Below are 14,685 nucleotides of genomic sequence, written 5' to 3' on the forward strand. Positions count from 1 at the left end.
TCCCGGCATTTTAAGTTCCCTGCTTTGCCCATTGCCCTTTCTACTGCCCCAAGAGTATTCACCAAATGCCTTGCTCCTGTGATTGTTTTTTTTTGCAGGCTAAAGGGGATACAGATATTTCCCTACTTAGACGATCTCTTGCTTCAAGCATCCTCTCCAAAGATTCTACAGCAGCACCTTCAGTTTGCCATTTCCCTTCTACCAAGCCTGGGGTTCATTATAAATTTCCAAACATCCTTTCTGACATCTTCACAGGCTCACTTATTTCTGGGGTGCAGGAGGCAGACTATTCCAATTTTGGCAACCCTGCCTCCTCCCAAGGCCTTGACTCTCATTTCCTTCTTTCATCCTCTGGCCTTAATCACAGCAAGGGAATTTCTGAGAGGTCTAGATTTTATAGTCTCCACCATTCTCGTGCTCCCTTTTGCCAAACTCCACTTGTTTTCTAAAGGCAGTTTTTCTTCTGCATTCTCATCCCTTGGACTACTCAGTCCCTCTTCTTCCATACCTCAAGTGGAAGTACAGTGGTAGATTTATCAGTCAACACTCAATCCAGGGCACCCCTTTTAACCCCCCCTTCCTTCTCAGGAGCTGTTCACAAATGTTTCAGATGTGGAATGGGGAGCATATTTTGGCTCTCTAAAGGAGCAGGGTCCTTGGCTGCCTCAGAAAAGGAAAGGCCACATTGATGTCAAGGAAATGAGAGCCCTTCTGCTTGCTCTTCAGGCTTTTCACCCTCTATTTCCCCCAGGGTCTCTCAAGGTGTTTGCGTACCACAGTGATTTGGTATGTCAGCAAGCAAGGAGGGACAAGATCTTACCTCCTTTGCAGATTGGCTCTTCCAGTGTGGGACCTAACTATCCAGTATCTGGTGACTCTTTAGGCTGTTTATATGCCCTCAGATCAGAACATTTTGGCAGATACTCTAAGCAGGTCCATAACACAATCCCATGAGTGGATGCTGTGCAGGGATGTTTTTCTGGACATTGTCTACAAGTTGAGTACTCCTCAAGTAGATCGTTTTGCCTCCTCTCTGAACAGACAACTTCCTATTTTTGTGTGCCAGAGTACCAGGTCCTCTGGTCTGGAAGGTGGATGTCCTCTCTCTTTCTTGGAAGGGGATGTTTCTTTATGCCTTTCATCCCCTTTCCCTCACTCCAGAAGTCCTGTTCAAAATTCAGCATGATGCTCCCGGAATCTTGCTGTTGACTCCATTTTGGCCCCATACAGCATTGATTCCCTCTTTTTCTGCATTTAGCTATGGGCAATCATCACAAGTTCTCACAGGGTGGATCTACTCACCCAAGACAAAGGATCTCTCATCCATCCTCACCTCTCCACTCTTCAACTGACACTGTGGGTGATAGGATTTTTTGATTCCAAATAGACACCTTTTTTTTCAGAGGACTTGCTTAGGGTCCTGCAGGTAGCCAGGAAGCCCACAACTAGGCAATCCCACTTATCCAAATGGAAGAAGTTTTCTGATTGGTGTCTTTCTCATAACCTGGATCCACTTTCCATGGATGTTCCTTTGGTCCTATGTTATCTGTGTGAACTGCTCAATGCTGGGTTGGCTTATTCTTTTGTTAAGGTCCACTTATCAGGTATGTCTGCTTGTCCCCTTTATCACCTCCTTTAGCTTCCAGATGTGAGGATAAACATTTTCTTAAAGGTGTCCTTCGTATTAGACCTCCCAGGAAGCCTTCTCCTCCTCCCTGGGATCTTAATTTTGTTTTAGCAAAACGAACCCAGGCTCCTTTTGAGCTGCAGCCTCAGCTTCCTTACAGCGTTTTTCTTGAAAGACTGTACTTTGGTTAGCCCTTCCTTCTGCCAGATGGGTGACTGAGCTTCAAGCCGTTATTACTTTTCCTCCTTTTTTAGTTTTCCATGGGGGCAGGATGTCCAGCCACTGGGGATGTGCAAGCCAGTGCATTTCTTTGTGACGGTCCCAAGCCCGGATAAATGGGGAGGGTTACGTCAGGAAGGGCATCTGGCGTAACACTTCGCCAGATCATTTCATGCGGACAGTAGTAAATATTTACATACCGGATCAGTCAAGGCCCGGGTTAACCACAACCACCACCAGTACTGTTAGCCAACAGGGTGCTGGCGGAAATTGGGCTACTGTTGGCCGAAGGAGAAGAGGAGGGGGAAGGCATGGCCGAAGGCAGGAAGAGAGGAGAAAGGCTAGGACTATGGTAGTGAGGGTCGGAACTTTGAATGTTGGCAGTATGACTGGTATAGGGCGAGAGCAATCGATATGGACAGAAGGAAGGTTGGTATATTGTGTGTGCAAGAGACCAGATGGAAGGGGAGTAAGGCTAGGTGTACTGGAGGTGGGTTCAAATTGTTTTATCATGGTGTGGATGGGAGGAGAAATGGCGTAGGAGTTACCTGAAGGAAAAGTATGCTAAGAGTGTTTTGGAGGTGAAAAGAGTGTTGGATAGAGTGATGTTTATGAAGTGGGAAATTGATGGTGTAATGATGAATGATGTTAGTGCGTATGCTCCGCAAGTTGGGTGTGCGATGGATGAGAAAGAAAAGTTTTGGAGTGAGTTGGATAAAGTGGTGATGACTGTACCCAAGAGTGAGAGAGTGGTGGTTGGAGCAGATTTAAATGGGCATGTTGGTGAAGGGAACAGAGGGGATGCTGTTAAACAAAGGAATGCAGAAGGTCAGATGGTAGTCGATTTTGCGAAAAGGATGGACATGGCTGTGATGAATACATATTTTAACAAGAGGGAGGAGCATAGGGTGACATACAAGAGTGGAGGAAGATGCACACAGATGGATTATATCTTATGTAGGAGGGCCAGTTTGAAGGAGATTGGAGACTGTAAAGTGGTGACCGGGGAATGTGTAGTTAGGCAGCATAGGATGGTGGTTTGTAGGATGACGTTGGTGATCAAGAAGAGGAGGAGGAGTGTAAGGGCAGCACCAATGATCAAATGGTGGAAATTGAAAAAGGATAATTGTGAGATGGAGTTCAGGGAAGAGTTAAGACAGGCACTGGGTGGCAGTGAAGAGTTAGCAAAAAGCTGGGTAACTACAGCAGAGCTAGTAAGGGAGACTGCTAGAAAGATGCTTGGTATGACATCTGGACAGAGGAAGGACGACAAGGAGACATGGTGGTGGAATGAGGAAGTACAGGAGAGTATACAGAGAAAGAGGTTGGCAAAGAAGAAGTGGGATTGTCAGAGAGATGAAGAAAGTAGACAGGAGTATAAGGAGATGAGGTGCATGGCAAAGAGAGATGTGGCAAAGGCTAAGGATAAAGCATATGAAGAGTTGTATGAAAGGTTGGACACTAAGGAGGGAGAAAAGGACCTGTAGCGATTGGCTAGACAGAGGGACCGAGCTAGGAAAGATGTGCAGCAGGTAAAGGTGATGAAGGATAATGAGGGAAGTTTACTCACAAGCGAGGAGAGTGTGTTGAGCAGATGGAGAGAGTACTTTGAGGGGTTGATGAATGAAGAGAATGAGAGGGAGAGAAGGTTGGATGATGTGGGGATAATGAATCATGAAGTGCAATGGATTAGGAAGGAGGAAGTAAGGATAGATATGAAGAGGATGAAGAATGGAAAGGCTGTTGGTCCAGATGACATACCTGTGGTAGCATGGAGGTGTTTAGGTGAAATGGCAGTGGAGTTTCTAACCAGATTGTTTGATTAAATCTTGGAAAGTGAGAGGATGCCTGAGGAATGGAGAAAGTGTTTTGGGACTGATCTTTAAGAATAAGGGTGATGTGCAGAGCTGGAGTAACTACAGAGGGATTAAATTGATCAGTCACAGCATGAAGTTATAAGAAAGAGTTGTGGAAGCTAGGTTAAGAAGGGATGTGATGATTAGTGATCAGCAGTATGGTTTCATGCCGGGAAAGAGCACTACAGATGCGCTGTTTGCTCTGAGAGTGTTGATGGAGAAGTACAGAGAAGGTCAGAAGGAGTTGCATTGGGTTTTTGTAGACTTAGAAAAAGCATGTGACAGGGTGCCTAGAGAGGAGTTGTGGTATTGTATGAGGAAGTCGGGAGTGTCAGAGAAGTATGAAAGAGTGGTACAGGATATGTACTAGGGTAGTGTGACAGCGGTGAGGTCTGTGGTGGGAGTGACTGATGCGTTTAAGGTGGAGGTTGGGTTACATCAAGGATCAGGTCTGAGCCCTTTCTTATTTGCAATGGTGATGGACAGGTTGACAGACGAGATCAGACAGCAGTCCCCATGGACTATGATGTTTGCAGATGACATTGTGATCTGTAGTGAGAGTAGGGAACAAGTGGAGGAGACCCTGGAGAGGTGGAGATATGCTCTAGATAGAAAAGGTCAGCAGGACTAAAACAGAATATATGTGTGTGAATGAGAGGGAGGATAGAGGAATGGTGAGGACGCAAGGAGTAGAGGTGGTGAAGGTGGATGAGTTTAAATATTTGGGATCAATAGTTTAGAGTAATGGTGAATGTCGAAGAGAGGTGAAGAAGAGAGTACAGGCAGGATGGAGTGGGTGGAGAAGAGTGTCAGGAGTGATTTGTGACAGATGAGTACCAGTAAGAGTGAAAGGGAAGGTCTACAAGAGGGTAGTGAGACCAGCTATGTTATATGGGTGGGAGACAGTGGCATTGACAAAAAGGCAGGAGTTAGAGCTGGATGTGGCAGGGTTAAAGATGTTAAGATTTTCACTGGGTGTGACGAGGGTGGACAGATTAGGAATAAGTATATTAGAGGGTCAGCCCAGGTTGGAAGGTTTGGAGATGAAGCCAAGAGAGGCAAGATTACATTGGTTTGCACATGTGCTGAGGAGGGATGCTGAGTATATTGGGAAAAAGATGCTAAGGATGAAGCTACCAGGTAACAAGAAAAGAGGAAGGCCTAAGATAAGGTTTATGGATGAGGTGAGAGGACATGCAGGTGGTTGGTGTGACAGAGCAAGATGCAGAGGACAGGAAGAAATGGAAACAGATCCTCTGCGGCGACCCCTAATGGGAACAGCCGAAAGAAGATGATGGGGGCAGGATGTCCCTTTGTCCAAACTCTTCTTTTATGACCAAAGTAGTGAATGAGTTGTCTCTTGAATCAGTCTATTCATTTGCCCACTTTTTTCCGTTCTCCACAATCTCCTAGTGAGAAGGTGCTGCTCACCTTGGATGTGCATAGGCAACTCGTATTTTATTTAGAGAAGACTGACATTTCATAAATCTGATCAATTCTTTGTTTCCTTTCATCCTAGATCCTTAGGTGTGGCTGTTTCCAAGCAAACTATTGCTAATTGGATTCTAAAGCCATTTTTTTGTTATGCCTTCCATTGGCAAGAGCCTTTCTTCTTCTATTAGGGCTCATTCTACTAGGGCTGTAGCATTTTTGGGCGCTTTTTTCAAGGGTTTGGATACTAACTCTTTTCTAGAAGCAGCTACCTGGTGGTCTGTGCATACATTACCAAGCGTTGTAAGTTGGATGCGGTTTCCAGACCTACAACTTGGCTTTGCTAGAACCATGCTCCAGAAGTTCCTTGTGAGCTCTGCTGGTCCATCCTCCTCCCTCTCTTCTTCCTGTGCTTTTACACACTTCACTATTGTAAAGAATACTGCAACAGTGAAATGGAAGGACATAGTGCAGTTGTGTAAGATCTTACCATAATGGTAGATGATGATCTCTATTGCAGTATTCACTTCCATCCTCCTTTCCCTGGTTCATTTCTCTTCTGGATGTACTGGTTACCTCTTTTTTTTCTTGGAGTAGCATTCATACTGGGGCTCTCCGTTCTGAGGATGGTATGTCTGGATGTCACCTTTATGCCCTACACTATAACTGGGGAGCATGTGTGTGATGCATGGCATTCCTTAAAGTAACCTAAAGGCTTTGGTATGTAGGCTGGACGTTGGGCCACCCTTGGCAGGGGATCCCTATTGTAAAGTATACTGCAACAATGAAAAGAAAGACATCTACTGTTATGGTAAGGTGTTGCACAACTGTACTTTTCTGCTGTTCAAAATTAAGGCTGGATATAAGCAGTGTAATGCTGTGATTGTGGGTTGTTATGGGGAGAATGTGGAAGTGTACCAATAATAAATTAGGATTTCTCATGGCGTTCTACAGGTGTTGGTGTACACTAATGTTGTTTGTGTGTGCTGCAGACAAGGGAAAGTAATTTCTTTCTTTTTTGAGCAAACGGACTAGAAATGGCAAGCGTATACAATAACACTATCCTATTATTTGAGAAGAGCTGTTTAACACATGTAGTACTTTCAGTTGTTTTCTGTCCACCAGCAAAGCCCTGCATCTGGAGCCAATCTGTCTGTGCATGTAATCAGTTAATCAGTAAATGACTGAGCAATAAACTCTGAGACATTTGTATGAGAAGCAATTACAACTTAGTGGAACTGGCAAGCAGTTCAGAGAAAATAAATGGTCTGACTCATTGAAGAGAATACCTTTGCAAGTGGATGCGTTCATAAAAGCATGTAGCACTTAAGTATAAAACACAACAGTGCACAATCTAGCTTATTTATTTCAGAGTAGTCACTGTACTTTCTTTTAAGATTAAAAATTAGTTAACTGAGAACATGCAAGTTGATTTTTATATCTAGCAAGGAAATGCAGATGGGATAAGAATGGATGGGGCTGGTGCAAGAGGGGAACACATACTTTTAATGCGCACTTTGGGCATGATGAAAACTAACTTTACAATAAGTTAAGCCTGTGGATGTAGCTGTCTGTTTGGGGCAACTGCCCCTACATGGAGAGGTAACTTCTGTTTTTGAAAGAGAGTATTTTTTTTTGTGTTTGTTGTGAGTTAAAATGAGTTGGGTTAAAAATGAAACTACATAGTTTTTTTTGTCAAGTGTCTTCATTGAAGTGAAAAGTCTGGAAAAATGTGAACTGAGTTTAAGCAGCGATACAAAGCCACAGCTGCATATAAGATCAGCCTGCCAGATATTTAATGTTTACTTGTAGGTTGCAAATTTGAAATATATATTTAAAAAATTGTTGTGAAAAGTATGTGAAAGTATTTTTTTTTATCAGGATGACTGCTTCAGTTATGTCATGGAAATCAGATGGCTTTGTAAGCATGGACAAGAGTCAAACATTATTTAGTTATATTAATAAGTGTGGAGTGCAAATATCAATGTTACAGGTGACGCACTGAAAGAATGAGCACGTGAATTTGGCAAAGAAAGGATTTCAGAATGGGTACTCAACACAAAGAAAAGGGGGTGCTGGGTAATAATACAGATTGTGAGAAAGGCTCCAATAGCAGTAGAAGAGGTAAAGAAAGACTTTACTTGTAGATTTGTTGTAATAAGGGGATATTGGCAGGGAAAAAGGGCTGCACTGACAGGTATTTATATTCCAACTAAACTAATATTAAGTTTGAGAGTTATGGGAGATAAAAATTTTAGGACTTGTCAAATTTATATAATGTTGGAGTGAATGATTGTTAAAGTGAATGATGAAGACCAAAAATAGAAAATGTATATGAAAAATGTATGAAAGCGAAAAATATGAGTTTTTCTTTTCTAATAATATATGTGTACGTACATCTTGAGTAGTATCTGTGAATTTATTGTAGGTGTTTAATAAAAATCCAGATGCTTTTGTCTGATTTTTTCCTAGTGTTACTAACTGAAATTTTGTCTTTGCAGTCTCTTCTACAGCATGCAGGTGAAACCATTTCTGTACTGAAGAACAAGTTAAATGAAGAATCAAAACTTGCATCTTTGAGAAGTTTAGTAGCATCCTGCATACATTTCTTGCAGACCAAGGTATGGACAGTTTTGAAATTGATCGCTATTAATATGCTGAGTCAAGTTTTCTAAAAGGAGTGACATTTTCATAGGATGGTTAGAAAATTTTGGTAATTTCTTCATGTCATGACTGAGATTACTTTTGCAGTATTCCAAACAGATGGGTTTTCACTGCTGACATCTGGCAAGGCTTAGCCTTCCCTGGATCGTGCATCTGACATATGAACTCAGCTTGTAAGCATAGTGGAATATAGGTGAACATAAGAGTGCACATCCTCAGATTGTCTCGCTGCCCGCCCAAATGCAGGTCTCACACTCATCGGATTGATGTTTGCGTGGCCATTGGTAGTGTAGCTACTAAAGAAAAACTGATACGTGCCCTGTTGAGGAACCTTTCTTTACTTATATAAATTATTTGACCATGTCTGTATTAGATATCGGATAGGAAGGGTAAGTGTGAGTGTGGTAGGTAAATTCCTTGTGAAGAACATAATCTAAGTGATCTTTTTGACAGACAGCAAGTAGTGCGATGGAAATCCAAACTCTCACCCATTCTACCTGTCTCACTTGGAGTCCCCCAAGGATCCATACTAGGGCCCCTTGTTTTCACCATCATCTCTAATGATCTAACCTCATCCACAATGGATGCTAAAGTAGTTCAGTATGCAGACGATTCAACTTTAATCTGCTTAGCAGATACCTTACCAGACCTCCAAATATAGCCCAACAAGCTTTTAATGATATCGAAACATATCTAAGTAAATCACAACTAATCCTCAACCCTAAAAAGACACAGTTAATGCTATTTACCAGTAACAAACAATCACCTGCTACACCTCCTTTCAGCATTCTTTTATCAGACAACATGGTCATCTAACCAGCTGAGCATACAAAACTCCTCTGCGTGACTATCGACAGCAAACTCAGATTTGACCAACACACAGCTGTCACAATTAAGAAAGTTCACTTTAAACTTGGCTCACTGTACAGAAGGAAGACATTCCTCACTGACAATACCAGACTAGCCATATTGAGAACCTTTCTTCCTCTCTATGGTCCTGTATGCTTTCCCACTCTTTACCAACTTAAAAAAATCAGACTTGACCAGATTGGAAACTTGCTACAACAAAATAGCCCGCTTCGCTGCCAGCTTTTTCCACCAAAACCCACCATTGTATTGCTCCACATAAATTAAATTGACTTGCGCTAACTAACCTTCTCCATTTCTACCAACTTAAATTCACACACAATATCATCTTCCATCCTAACATTTGCCCATCCCTTAAGGAATTTGTTGTCCCCTACTCATGCCCACTGGGTCTAAGTTCTGCAGACAGAAACTTGCTCACAGTAAACAAAGTGGGTTCCTATCATGTAGTCGAACTTTTACAAGTTCGAACCTCATATGGTCGAGACCATAAGTTTGAATTTGTAAAAGTTCGAGTGTTTCAAAGGAAATCTCCAGAAGCGGAGGTTTCCATTTTGTTCACTGGGGTGCAATCTCGTAGTTGGTATATTTAAGTAGCGGGTGGTGCAGTGGGGCTTGCCCCCTGCTTAAAATAGTTTTTGTTTTCCGGTTTTTTTTTTAATCTGTAGTCGAAGTTTTGTAACTTTGAACATAATGGTTCGAACATTACGTGTTCAAAGTTATAAGACTTCGACTATGCGATATATACCCAACTAACCTAAAAACACTCACGGTAAAGCCCTATTCTGAAATCAAATAGCCAAATGCTGCGGTAGCGTTGTCACCTCACAGTAAGACGCTGTCCGGTTCGACTCTCAGCTAGAGCGTCTTCTGCGTGAAGACATGCGTGAATGGGCATACCTTCGTTGAAGGTTGTGCGTCAGAGCTGGCAACTCGGCACGTAAAAATCAACTGCCAATCATTAGCAGACCGGAGTTCCACTGTGGCGACCCCTAACCGGGAAAAGCCGAAAGACACAACAACAACATAGAATTCTCTACCCCACACCCTCCAAAGCATGCATGAATCTACCAGTTTCGAACTACTGCTATTTGAACGTATATCCAAAAACTGGCATTGCTCCTGCGCCAAACCTGACTGACAAGATATTTAAACTCTCTCTCACTGTACTGTCCACTCCTTATCTCTTTTTCTCCCTCTCCTATGTGTTACTACTGCTCACAAAATAAAAAATATAGTATTAATTTTATTATTCTTGCAGTGATTTTTACTGAAATGGTTTTGTGATTTTCTTATTTGAACTTGTATCTACTAGAAAGCAGAATCGAATACTTCTTTGTATAGACTATAACTGGATGATGTGTATTCTGCATCTTACTGTATGTATACTATTGTACTGTATAGTTATTGTATTTTGCTTATATTTCTGTGGAGCTTTCTCCCCAGGCCTCCACTGAAAACGGGCTTCTGGCCCAGTCGGACTTTGCCGGTAAACAAATGTAAATAAGTAAATAAATAACATATCCAGTGTCCATCCTGTCTTGTCACAGGGCATGACTACAAGGCCTACTCCATCTTCCAATCCTTTCTGCCCAAGACTTTGTAATCTTGTTTGTCTTTGCTCAACACCTTCTTAGATATTCAGCGTCTTAAGCATTTGGCCCACTCCAAGATGGTGGATTCTGCCTCCCCAGATGTACCTCCATCCCACAAGAAAAAAATCACAAAGACTAGGCCTAACACTCAGTCTGCCCAGTCTGACATTGATGCATGCACTGCGTTACAGAATCCATTGTATGTCTGATGGTTTCTGAAGTTCTGTTTATTAAATGAACAAAAGCGCTAAAACCATTTCTGTGCCTGGCTGCCGGTTTGTTTGTTCATTTATGTCTGACTATTCCTTTGATGCCCTCTACTGCGACCCCACTGGAGGCCAATATGATGTTGGAGGGTCATAAAACTGAAGCGATCAGTTCTACTGAGAAGAGAGAACTGTGACTCATCATTTTAAGGGAACAAGAAGGCATCACACAAATTTTAGTCAGGGAAGAGATTTCTGGAATGTTAATTGAGGTACATCAGAGGTCTGAGCCACCCTGCTTGGTTCAAGTGGATGATGGCACACCAAAGAAAAAGTTACAAAAGACAAAACGTGTCTGTTCGCCCCCTCCATCTAGAGAGGAGTGGATGGACTTCTCTCAGGGTCTTCTTAAAACCATTATGACCTTGAAAATCACGTTCTTTGTCTGCTCCCCACCCCCTCCTGCCCCTCAGAAAATTACTGTTGATTCAGCTTCCTCTGAAGAGAAGGATGACTCTGACTGTCCTCTGGCTTATTCCTCTCAAATCCACTAATTTGGTCAAGTCCCTTCAGATGATGTAGACTCCATCTCTCCTGACTCCCCTGTGGAAGAGGCTTATTTTAGGTAGACAATTTTAAACATGATAAAACATTCTGAGTGGATCTAAGCAAATTAAAAACATCCAAAAAAGGTACTGCGATATCTCGAAGTGGGCACTCCTCCCCCTTCACCTGTACCTCCAGTCCTGGAGGCCTTTTTGGATGCCTTCCAGTCTACCTGTGAAGTTGGTGATTTGCAGCCCCCTGCTCCCAAAAGGCCAGAGAGGTTTTACAAGTTTCTTAATTAAGTTAAATTTCTGTATAAGAGCCCTGGTGGCAGACCTGTCTGCAGTGTGTCTCTTCCCAGACAAACCTTCTGAATTGCTCCCCAGCACCAATGCCTTCCCTTGAGATAAAACAGTAGGACCATGGATAGATGTGAAGAGGGTCTTCACTTGGTCTGCCCTGGCTTTCAGAGCTACAACTAGCAGACCCAGATGACCAAATATGTGTTGTCCATCCTCAAAACTTTGAATAAGGTTGTGGTGGATTCCCATGGCTCAGAGTTCAAGCAAATAATTCTGTCCTTGGCTAATCAGGCCACTCAGGTGGCCAAGGCACACTATACAATATAATTATGATGCTGCAGAGGCCTCTTTCAGAGAAGCTGCTACTGGTACCGTCAACAACAGGTATGCATGGTTGTACAACCAACCTTTGCCAGAAAATTTCAAAGCCAAGCTCACTGATTTATCCTTAGACAAGAATCTTTTAATTGGCCTGCAGGCGGTCATTTTATTTAAAGCCTTACAGGGGCAAAGCAAAACTATGAAAGACTGCAGACAGATTCTGCTTGCCTCTGTACCCAAATAGCTAGAGGAACTTCCCTGCCAAGCCACCTTCTTTTATTAGAAGGGCGTCCAGACCACTTGAGAAACACAGGAAGACACCCTGGAAGAAATTTCCAGAGAATTCTCAAAAGGCCCTCCAGATCTGGGAAGTCTCCCTTCTCAGAGAAGTCATTGTGGCCATCTACCTAGCCCCCCTCCTCAGTCCTTCCCTGCCACTCCCCAAAATAATTGCTCAGTGTTTTCCATATTGAGAAAATATTACCACAGCCCAGTGGGTGCTTTTTGTCATAAAAAAGGATTATGCCATGTCTTGGAATGAGCTCCCTCCCTTGAACGGTATCCCTCATCCTCCTCCCCCCAACTAACTAAAGCTTCTTCCACCTATCCTATAGGGACTGCAGGCCCAAAGCACAGTAGCACCAGTGTCTGCCAAATTTGTAGGAAAAGATTTTTTACTCCAGACTGTTCCTTGTTTCAGGCAAAAGACAATAGATAGCTGTACTGAATCTTTACTTGTTAAATACCTTCCTAAAGGTGCCAGCTTTGAAGAAGGTCTCCCCACTGACCCTTTTGCCTGTTATTCTTCCACAGGCATGCCTATCTTCTCTAGAGCTAAAGGATGCCTATCTGCATATTCTCATTCACCCTCCTGTAGGAAATTCCACCAGTTTTGTACTGGCTTATTTCGTTTTCAATTTACTGCTTTGCCATTTGGGCTTTCCATAGCAACAAGAGTATTCACAAAGTGTATAGCTGCAGTGATAGCCTTTTGTTGAACTCGGCGAATTCAGATTTTCCTCTGCTTAGACAATCTGCTGATCCAGGCTACCTCATGACAGACCTTACTGCAGTACCTCCAGTTCACTCTCAACCTACTGTTGCAGTTGGGGTTCGCCATGAACTACAGAAAGTCCTCTCTTCACCCTAGTCAGGACCTAGTGTTCATGGGCTGCAGATTGGACACAAGGAAGGGGCAGGCCTACCTGCCGCAGGAGGAGGTACAAACACATGACAGCTTATTTCCACGCCATCTCCTTCCTCGACACATGCTCAGACAGGAAACTTGTAAGGGCCCTGGGTTTCATGGCAGCAACAGTCCCATTGTTCCATTTAGCCAGGTTGCATATGAGGAAAATTCATTGGAAACTGAAAACACTATGGTCCCAACACTTTCCTCTTGACACAGATACCTTATACCATGTCTCAAAAGGGAGATCTCATGGTGGGTGGCCCAGGTGAATCTCAGTCCAGGGCTTGCCTTCAAACCACAGACTTCAGCTCAGGAAATCTACCCAGACACCTCAGATGAGACCTGGAGGACGTGAACAGGTATTCAGAGTGCAGAGCAGATGGCAACCGTTGTTTAAGAAGGCGCACATAAACTGGAAAGATTTTAGGCCCCTCATCCAAGCACTTAAGGTTTTCTCACAGAACAAGAAATCAGTCCCGCTTCAAGTATTCACAGACAAAACCATTGCCATGTGGTACATAAACAAGCAAGGAGGGACAGATCATGCCAGTTATACAGACTAGGCCAGCTTCACTGGGTCCTGGCTACCCAGAGGAACATGTCCCTATTCACTGTGTGCATCCCATCACAGGACAACACTCTGGCAGACTCACTGAGCATATCCATCAAAGGCCATCATGAATGGATGCTAAACAGGCAGGTCTTTTGGGACAGCCTAGATAGGTGGGGGACACCTCAGTTAGATTTTTTGCCTCAGAGAGCAATGGGCAGCTGCCCTTATTTTGCACCAGGACTACTTGTTAAACAGATGCATTCGTCTCTGGTGAACAGGGAAGTTTATTTGCACTTCCCTGTACTCCCACTAATTTCAACAGTATTACTAAGGGTACAGAAAGAAAAAAACAAAAATTTTATTGGTGAGTGCCTTTTGGCCAAGGCAGCATTCTATTTCACGTAGCCATGGCAATCACCACAACCTACTACACAAGGTGGATCTCATCGCACAGCAGAAGGGGATCACTGCTTCATTCAAACCTGTCATCCCTAAACCTAAGTGTATGGATGATAGGGTTCTGATCCCTTTCAGGCATCGGTTTTTAGAGGACATACCACAGTTTTCCAGGAAGCATAGTGACCTACCACCAGGAAGTCCTACATAACCAAATGTAAGATATTTTCCTTCTGGTGTCATAAAAACAGTCAGGCCCCCATAAAATCAGAAGTTCCTCTTATTTTAAAGTACTTGTGTGAACTCGAATACAGGTCTAGCATACTCCTGCATCAAAGGCGACCTCTCTGCCATCTTTGCTCATTTGCTCCTCAATGCACCTGTTTTGTCCATGCCTGAGATCAAACAACTGTCCGTAAGGGATGCTGCACATAGACTCCAAGGGAAGCCAGTGTCCTCTCCTTGCTCTCTGCAGCCTTCAGTGAAGACCTGGACTTAACTATGGAAGTGGCATAACATTGTAACATTTTATCACATATCATTTCTCGGGACTTTGACTGGCTTACGTGCACTAAAGTTCAAGCTACTTCATTCTGCATCTCTTTACAGGAACCTTCTTTTTCCCAGGTAGAATAAATAAGTAGTAGAAGATCGAATTCCCAAGAAGTCATACGGCCTACTTGTGGAAAAGATTATGTTGGGGTAGTCTGGTAAGGAAAAGATGATAAAGCGTTTTGTGAAGGCCCGAGTCTTGTTATCGGGATGAAGCAGCCTCTTTATTAAGGACTAAAAGATTCTGTTATTCAAAGATGCTGGAAATATTTGTGTGTGTGTGTGTGTGTGTGTGTGTGTGTGTGTGTGTGTGTGTGTGTGTGTGTGTGTGAGTGTGTGTGTGTCATATATATGGGTC

At 43.2% G+C, this 14,685-nt stretch overlaps 1 protein-coding gene across 3 annotated transcripts in view; it reads left to right on the forward strand.

Annotated features, from left to right (window-relative positions):
* The window catches only part of ATM (ATM serine/threonine kinase), a 3,174,581-nt gene that overhangs the window by 687,871 nt on the left and 2,472,025 nt on the right, over positions 1 to 14,685 (forward strand). For all 3 annotated transcript variants that reach the window (XM_044072618.1, XM_044072619.1, XM_044072620.1), the window contains one exon: positions 7,635 to 7,754. In XM_044072618.1, the coding sequence (XP_043928553.1) occupies positions 7,635 to 7,754 (120 nt within the window). The remainder of the gene's footprint in view (positions 1 to 7,634; positions 7,755 to 14,685) is intronic.

The sequence above is a fragment of the Protopterus annectens genome, chromosome 5.part0, assembly GCF_019279795.1.
Source record: "Protopterus annectens isolate FY-2018-M chromosome 5.part0, PAN1.0, whole genome shotgun sequence".
Taxonomy (NCBI): Eukaryota; Metazoa; Chordata; order Ceratodontiformes; family Protopteridae; genus Protopterus; species Protopterus annectens.